The 8,931-nt window shown below is 43.7% G+C and overlaps 1 protein-coding gene across 4 annotated transcripts in view; it reads right to left on the minus strand.

Moving 5' to 3' along the window:
- OTUD4 (OTU deubiquitinase 4) overlaps window positions 1–8,241 on the minus strand; it is a 43,535-nt gene extending 35,294 nt beyond the window's left edge. For 2 of the 4 annotated variants that reach the window (XM_045798897.2, XM_045798896.2), the window contains exons 1-3: window positions 7,589–8,239; window positions 2,962–3,045; window positions 177–227 (exon numbers count right to left, since the gene is read on the minus strand). In XM_045798897.2, coding sequence (XP_045654853.1) covers window positions 177–227; window positions 2,962–3,045; window positions 7,589–7,747 — 294 coding nt within the window. In that variant the 5' untranslated portion in view covers window positions 7,748–8,239. Of the gene's footprint in view, window positions 1–176; window positions 228–2,961; window positions 3,046–7,377; window positions 7,554–7,588 lie in introns of those variants that run through there. The other 2 variants (XM_087866480.1, XM_045798899.2) reach the window with 2 other exon arrangements.
- Between the last annotated feature and the right edge of the window lie 690 nt (window positions 8,242–8,931).

The raw sequence follows: 8,931 nt of genomic DNA on the forward strand, positions 1-8,931 counted from the left end.
GTACACAGCTCCAACTGTCTTCCAATTAAAAGTTACGTAAAATGTGCAACTAAGAAATGTTTATGAAAAAAAGTACTTGCTGGAACCCCTCCATACCCTACACATTTTAATGAATGTTGAATATATTACACTTCAATATATAAAAAACAGAAATATATTATAGAATCACTGCATACCTGTGGATTTTCCAAACGTTTTAAATACTCTTCAAATGACCCTTCTATAAACTGCAAAAAAGAAAAAAAAAAGTCTATTAGAAATACATCAAAACAAAAAACGTTTTCACTGTGAATTACTGAGTTCTTGCATGAACCTTGGATACATCAGTAATCGTTATATACATATATACAACCTAATTATTAAAATACATAAAAATCATTAAGTAAAGATTATAAACAGACAAAAAAATTTTAAAAAGGAAACACGGTCAGAAAAGATTTCCTGGACAGGATGTGGACAGGCGCGGGGACAATGTGGCGTAAAGAGGGAGCGAGCACTGTGTTGAGAAGACAGAAGCCAACCAGCCAGCAGGAACAGGACAACTGGGTGGGGAGAACAGAGTGAAAGAGGAATTCAACTGGACACCTGTTTATAGAGGGCCTTGAGCCCAGGAAGGACTTGCAGACTGAGGGAGCAAGCAATTCAAGGTCACTGCCGGTGATATTACGAACAGAGAAATATATAAAATAAGCACTTAGGAGTATTTTGATAATGGCCAACGCAGAGAAGAGAATTAAAGACAATACACGAGCTAAGAAATATTAATTTACTAATACAGATATGAATATTGTCTCTCAGGTCAGTCACACTAAAAACACAGATGAGAACTAATAATGCAAGATATTTTGGAGAACCAACAAGATTTTTCTAATACAACTTGCTTCATTGTTTAACTTAAAAAGTTTATTCAAGCTATGTGATTTTTGTTAGCCATCATACTAATTTAACTGAGAAATCTCTAAAAGACATTCGTCTGAAACACCAAATTCTATTTAAATTAGTTGCAGTTAACTTAGCAAATTGATACACTTAAAAACATTAAAGTACACGCTCCAGTCCATAAAAATCTTTTAAACACTCATGGCTTTTTTTTTTTTTTTGAGATTGAGATTAATTCTTTTATAGATCATGTGCTGTCAAATTCCCAAAAAGTATTTTAAGTTTCAACACATGCTTATAATAAAACGGCCATATATTTTAAATATCCCACCAATCAGTATTTTATAGCCATATATTTTAAATATCCCACCAAGCACAATTCTGTGTTAGGTGATTAATTTATACTTTTGGGGGAAAAAAACCCACACAACCACTTAAAGTTGGAAGAAACCTATGCGGTGTTCTGACACAAGCCAGCATCCAATCTGAGATTCTCCTTTCTAATCAATTAGAAAGTATCCATCTAGACTGACTAAACACTGTCGGTAAACAAAGCATACACCCCCCACGCTCCTTCCCCTGACAGCCTTTTCCAATTTGGCCAATAGGAATTGTTTGAAGGTACTTACTATAAATTATAAAAGGAAAGTGAAACTTTTCTCCTTGGAACTTTTCAACCTCTGATCATACCTCTTTAGACTGTTGAGGGCTAAATAAATACATGCAAAGAACTTAAACAATGCCTGGCACATAGGAAGTGCTCAACCAATGACAGCAATTTCCATTACTGTCAACAGTGTTTTACTCTCTGCGGCCAACAATAATGATTAATCACTTGTAATTTCTTTAAAAAAGAACACTCCACTCTCCCCACCCCTCCCCCTTTTATACTATACCCTAATACTCTTATCTAACCTTCACATCACCAGCTTCCTTTTTGTAGAACAAGTTCTCAAATCTCCTGATCAAGTGGGTTAACTCTCCTTCCTGGAATGTATTAACGCCTGTCTTATAACATGGCACCCAGAATGTCACCAGTAGAAACATCCGGCTTGAATACAGAACACCAACCAAAAAGTACATCCAATTTAAGAACTATTTACCTATTAAGTTTTAGAATTGAGTTATCTGCAAGGTGTCAATGTTTTTTTTGCCAGTCAAAGGGGAAAAATATCATTGAAAGTCCGATGACATAATTCTAGGTCATAAAACCAGTAACTAGTAAATCCTATAAAGCTTTCAATGTAAAATGAAAACAGGGCACTGTGGCATCTTATTTCACAGCCTACTACATACTACTGAGAAAATTACAGTAAGTTGTTATACAACACTAGCAACTATTAATCATTATTTACATAATTACAGTGTTCTGATGTGTGATTCACAATGATGAACCCTGAAAATTAAAAATCTGTAAATGCCTTCTGATAAAATTAAAGGCTCAGTATTAGCTATACTCAGCATATTTTTTATACTCCAAGTCTGAAACTTTTTAAATTCATAGGGTGTTACCAATCACAGAAAACTATTAGTTAACCATGACACCCAATTCCCTGACCATAACAAACAAAGCTCACTCTTAATACGCAAGGATTCTGTCCAAGTCATCTTTCCATCTTCCACAGGTCAGTATCTTAAGTATCATAGCTTTCCAAATGTCTAAAGAAATGAAAACCACAAAATAGCCTAAAAATATCACAACTGAATATAACCGGATTTAAATTCAATAAAGCAGTTTTTTTTCCTTTTTTTTTTTAAAGATTTTATTTATTTATTTGACAGAGATAGAGACAGCCAGCGAGAGAGGGAACACAAGTAGGGGGAGTGGGAGAGGAAGAAGCAGGCTCATAGCGGAGGAGCCTGATGTGGGGCTCGATCCCATAACGCCGGGATCACGCCCTGATCCGAAGGCAGACGCTTAACCACTGTGCCACCCAGGCGCCCCTAAAGCAGTTTTCTTTTAAGTTTTTTTTCATAACCTGCATTAAGATCCAGGCTGTGAAACTCCCACCAGACCACTTCTAAAGGCTGCAATGTAAATGCAAGTCAAGACACCATTCCACGTTTAAAATTACAAATTACCGCTTCAAATTTCTCTCTGTTCTCTCGAAGATAATGAATACAAGCCATTCTGACTTCCACATGGCGAGACTGAGAGTGCAACACCTGAAAAGAAAAAGCAACATGCTATTACACATTTTGTCAAAAGAGGATTTAAGGTACAAGCTAGCACTTTCTTTCACACCCTAAATAACCGATAGAAATCGGTGTCTCTCCGTTTGCCACTTAGTACTATTTCTCAATCTTTATTCATTCCACTTCTTCCTCTAACCACAGAGGAAGTGACCTATACAGTTGGCGGTACTTCTTAAGTCATTCTAGGAAGAACTTACTACCATTTCTCCTTTAGGTCACTCCTGTGAGGAAACCTTTGTAAAATTAACATACTTTTCCTTTCTTGACCAGCCCTCTTACAGCTTTGCTCTTCACAAAGCAGGGCTAGCAGAATCCCTGCTACATAGTCCTCCGCTTCATCCTATGCTTGTCGGAAAAGAGAACAGGCAACTTCAATAGGAATCCGTTAAGCCTGTAAGAATTAGATTTCTTTTTCCCAATAATTCGGAATTTACTTGCTTTATGTAGAAATTTAAGTCCACTGTGGGTTTCAGAAAAATTCCCACATCCTTAGCTGTCCGGCTCACGCACCCTTGAAAGAACAACCAAGCGAGCGGCACGCAGGACGCAAACATGCTGCTGTGTGCTGTCACCCCAACAGCCTTGAAACTTGCTCCTAGGCCCAAAATCTGTGTTTGTTTGTTATTTTAAGTAGGCTCCATGCCCAACATGGGGCTCGAACTCACAACCCTAAGATGAAGAGTCACGTGCTCTACGAACTTCGAACTTCGTGAGCTAAGAGCCCTGGCCCAAAATCTTAAAGCACCAACTGAAATAAGCCACCATACAAAGATGATCCAAATCCTCTCACTTTCTAGCCTCTGTATTCTTCTGTTAAACTAGTTCAACAAAAGGATAACTTACGGGCATTCTGTCTCTTACTAAAATGCTGAAGCTTTGGTTTGAGAGAAACTAGTACTCAAATGCTTGGGAACCCTTTTGGCTCGCCTCTAATACTGTAACTGTCATGCTTGAAAGAAGAGATTAAAATTATTTTCTATTACTGAGTGTCTCAAATGAAGGTATTCCTGGTACCCTAAAGGGTTAAGGTGGGGTGGGGGGGAACCTGAAACATTTATAATAATCACATGTCCAACTACTAATAAGGCTCTTGAGAATTTATATTAATATAAAGTAGCTTTAAGAGTGACAGTTCCAAATGAGTGATTCTTCCTCATGTTCAGGTAAGCAGAGAATTCAGGAAAAGGAAGGCTCCAGCTGCATTTTACAGGTCTCTATGGATAACATCCAAGGTTCGTTTATACTCATAGAACGAGACGGGCGCCTGGGTGGCTCAGTCAGTTAAGTGACCAACTCGTGGTTTCAGCTCAGGTCATAATCTCTGATCTCAGGGTCATGAGATGGAACCCCACATCGAGCCCCATACCAGACTCCGCGCTTGGTGCGGTCTGCTTGAGATTCTCCCCCCACGTGCACTTGCAATAGCTAGCACGCACTCTCTCCATCTCCATCTCTCTCTCTCTCCCCCTCTCCCTCTAAAATAAATAAATAAATAAATAAAATCTTTATACTCACAGAACCAGAGAGGCACAACTGTCTGGAGAGAGCTAGTTATGCCTTTACATTAAGAAACACTGAAGATGTACTAGTTGAGGTTAGCAATAAGTTTGTTTTCAGTATACAGCTGGTTTTCAGCTTAACGGAGTACACCTACATTGCTATCTTGGAAACCATTAAAAAGCATCCTTAGACACTCTAAGCTTCCAGCCCTGGAAGAAATGTCCATATATAAAAATAAATCACCACACAATATTTTTTGCCAATTCAACAAATGACATTTAGCAACACTTCTTCCACAGAAGCTATTTTAGACACTATTTTGAATCAAGGTATTATTACTTTGAGTAAACCAGTGTTGTCTGATGCGGCTTTCCTACCATTGGAAAACTGAAGATAGTGTTAAAGCCATTTACCTAGCAACAGATGGCAGACATAACTGAATAAAGCTTATTTTCCATCAAAAACAATGACAAGCATATCTGTTTTTTCTCCTCTTGAAAGGTCTTATTAGTACATGAAATCTGAACCTGTCACTCAGAAGCAAAATTCTCAGCAACTTCCATAAATTGTAGAGTGCTGGAGCTTTACAAAGCCAAGCACTGCAAGAGAAGGTTAAATGACAACTGTTTAAAAAGTATAACTTTGTGCAGTTCAAGGACACTCAGGAAGAATGCAAATGGTTAAGACAAATATCTCTGCAAATTATTATATACATGAAAATAACCTAGAAAATAGGAGACTTTCCGATTTTTACTTAGGACAAGATAGTGATAAACACTGGGAAAGGGCGAGACACACTGCTTTAGCAAATCCTCTAAGAGCGCCCTATTTTTAGCTCCAGGGCCACAGAGCTGATTCAGGTCAGGCCTCCTGCAGGCCCAAGTCCAGAAGTGTAAAAAGGGAAGGGCCTATCTAAATCAGGTAATTTGGAGGGAAAGACTACTCCTAATTCAAGTCTCTCCCCCACCCTACCTCCCAAAGACTGCCATTTAGATTATTTACTCGGGCTCCTTCTTAGAAATGATAAGTTATTTTGATATTATTGGAAAAACTGCTGGCAAAAAAGTAAATCCTTTGTACACATTTTTATAGAGCACACCCTTTAAGCCTGAGGTTGGTGTTACTTCCCTCCCCACCCCAACACACACACACACACACACACAACTTTGCCTTTAGCCAGGAAGGCTACACCCTTAATCCATGTCTACTGAAGAAAGGAGTTTCCCTCAAAATTCACATTAAGCTTTCTAAGGTCAGTGTACTAAAAATCATAGTCACATAATCGAAGGGGATATTTTCTTATGCCTGATTTAAATCCTATGAGATACAATAAAATGTGTTATATGATGTAATGAGTTCGTTCTTAGTGACGCTAACTTTGCCCCCTTTTACTTAAAACATAGAGATCCCCCTTCAATAAGAGAGGTTTCTGTATAATCAAGTTTTGCCGATTATGGCACAGGATACTGACATGCTTTTCTACTTCAGTATGAACCAGGATCGGGATAATCCAATGCCAAATAAGCATCACACTTCCCTTATTTCCATTCGTCTCTACCTCCTTCCTTAACAAATTCTTGCTAGAGCTAACACTACATGTAAATAAGGGCTGAATTCACTTCCACCCCTTCCCTCTGCTTCCGGAGGTGCTGATCAGTCCAGGGAAGCTGAGGCAGAAGCAGCAGGGCAGATGGAGATTCGGAAAATTCATAAATGGGACAGACTGTTTATCCACTAATAGTAAAGACTGGGGTGGGAGTGTGTGAACATACCCCACAACAACATTGGAACATCCTAAATTTCTAAAAATGAGAGAAATTTAATGAACCGAAAAAGACAGTTGGATTTGGGGAGTTATACAAAGAATGTCTGAATGACAATGCCTGCAACATAATGCAAAGCTTAAGTAGTTAAATCAATTTCTCCCTTGAAAAAAAGATTTTATGATGCTGATGTGAAAACAAGGGCCTCTGGAAAATAAATGGCTGGCCTTTAGTAGTTGAAAAAAATAACAGACCAGTCTACAGATGTTAAGTAAAACATTTACTCACAAACAGAAATTTTGAAAAACTATTTAGCATTCAAGAAAAGGTGAGAGGGGAAAAAAAATCATAAAAACTCCATGGGAGGGGAAGAGAAGGGAGGAAGAGATCTTAAGCCGAAGGAAAGCAAACTGTGAACGGTATGAAATACACACCAGGGCAGTAATGTGAAACTTTTATCCAACTATTTCAGCAGCTATTTTTCAATATAGGATGGGTTTTGGTGATTGCATACCAACCACACAGTGTTATATAACACGGAAAAAAGCTCTCTTATAAAAGAAAAAAATTCTTCCTTGTTAGTAAGTCATGTTGACCATTAGCAAGGAAAAATTCGGTCAAAAGCCTAGAGAATCCCCAACACCAGACTTTTAAGAAGTAAATTATTTTTAGCATACCTTGCAGAGCATAACAAAGAGTGGGATCTACTGAAAGACAATTCTTTTAAAACATTCTCTGTTTTTTAAAAAGCTGACTTTCCCAAACTGCACATTTTTTCCGCTCTTGATTCAAGCGGACGTCGACGGGCTAGACTCCCCCACATTCCAAAGTCCAGTAGCAGAAAAAACAATGCTCGGCGAGTAATGCCTGGTTCACCACCTCCTCCAGTAAACATCTGGTTTACTGGCGTGAACGCTGCGCTTATAAACCCGACCGGAGGTGAATGCGGAACAGAATGGAAAAATATCATTTCGCCAAGTCCCCAGCAATCAATCCACCGTACACGCGCTCAACAGGCCTCACAGGTTGTCCTCATTACCTCTTCACCGGGAGGGACGACACCCAGTTAATTTACGGGTTTTTCAGTTTCGATTTACAGCTTCCAGACCCAGGGTAGCGTCCCATTCCTGCGTTACAATGGACCGCTGTGACGCCAGCCGGGCCACGCGCTGCCCCGGACGTGGGCGGCCCGCACAGCGGCCCCGCCGCCGCTTTCCCACCCAGCCTCCCCCCGCTCCCCACCCCATTACCTGCTCCGCCACGGCCCGGAACAGGCACGACCCGTCCTTGGCGACCAGTTTCCGATACAAGCCCAGTTTCCGCAGATAGGCGTCCATGGGCGTCGCGTCCTCGCGGGGCCCCGCGCCGCCCTGGTCCACCCCGTCGGAAGCGCCGACGGCCGCCTCCATGTTGCCGGTCCTACTGCAGGCCAGGCGCGGCGCGGGTTAGCCCCACATGGCCGCGCCCCCGGCTCCTCGACGCCCCGGCCTAGGACGGGCGGCGGCAGGCGGCGGCGGCCTGAGGCAGCGGGTGGCGCTCCCCGCGCGCATAAGGGAGCCCTGCCTAATGCATGGCTGTGCGCACGCGGCCGCCTCCCGGGGGACCACGCGCCCGGCGCCAATGGGGGGCAAACTAAAGAACCCCCGAGTGTGAGAAGTCACTTCCCGGCGGCCTCGCTGCCCGGCTCAGGAACACAGCCGGGGGTCGCCGCCCCCACAAGTTTCCTCGTCCCGACTGGGGTGAGGCGAGGAAACCCCCGCCCCCCGCGTGCGCGGGGCCGACTCAGGGGAAGCGAGGCCTGCGTTCCCCGAGCGCTCCCCACCCTGGGAGCCGAAGAAGCCAAGCGAGAAAGACGCGGCCTTTCGTTTCTCCACCTCGCAGGAGGGCGCCGGAGGGGCGGGGAGCGGGTGGGGGCGCCCGGCGGAGGACAGCACCCTCTCAGCCCAGAATTTGTTTTCACTTTCGGCCGCACAGCGGAGAGGACGCCGGGAGGTGTAGTTTTGGCAGCGGCAGGAAGTAGGCTTGCGGCGGGCGGGGACGCGCGGACCGGCCTACCCGGGGGAGGCGCTGGGGCGCACGCGGACTACAAGTCCCTACAGCGCGGGCGCCGCCGTGTCCGGGAGCAGGCTTCGCGCTTCCCGGGCACCGCGTCCGCGAGCAGGCCGAGGGTGTCCGCGAGCCGACGCGCGGCGACCTGCGCGCGCCGCCCCGCCCGCCCACTGCGCCGCGGCTCCGCGACAAGTGCGCGCGCCCTGCGTGCGTGGAGTTGCCAGGGACACAGCGGCGGCGAGGTCGGCCCTTTGTGTATTCCCAAACAGAGGGCGCACCTGTCTGCTCCCCTCCCCCCGGCCTCTTTTGGCGTTTCCATGGAGGTGGCTTTAATGGCTTAAGCAGAAAATAGAGCTAATTGGCGAGGTCTCCTGGAACTGGCATCGTGCAGGACGACACAGGCTGTCCATAAATCAACCGTGGACTGCTGATTCCTATTAGAAATTAGTACAGTTCCCTCACTATGGCAAGATGATGCCTTTGCCACAGACTTTGTTCTCCCTGGGTAGCTGAGCACCCCAGCACAAAGTGATATCACTGGTCG

Source organism: Ursus americanus, chromosome 13 (assembly GCF_024610735.1).
Source record: "Ursus americanus isolate L20-20 chromosome 13, mUrsAme1.1.p, whole genome shotgun sequence".
Taxonomy (NCBI): domain Eukaryota; kingdom Metazoa; phylum Chordata; class Mammalia; order Carnivora; family Ursidae; genus Ursus; species Ursus americanus.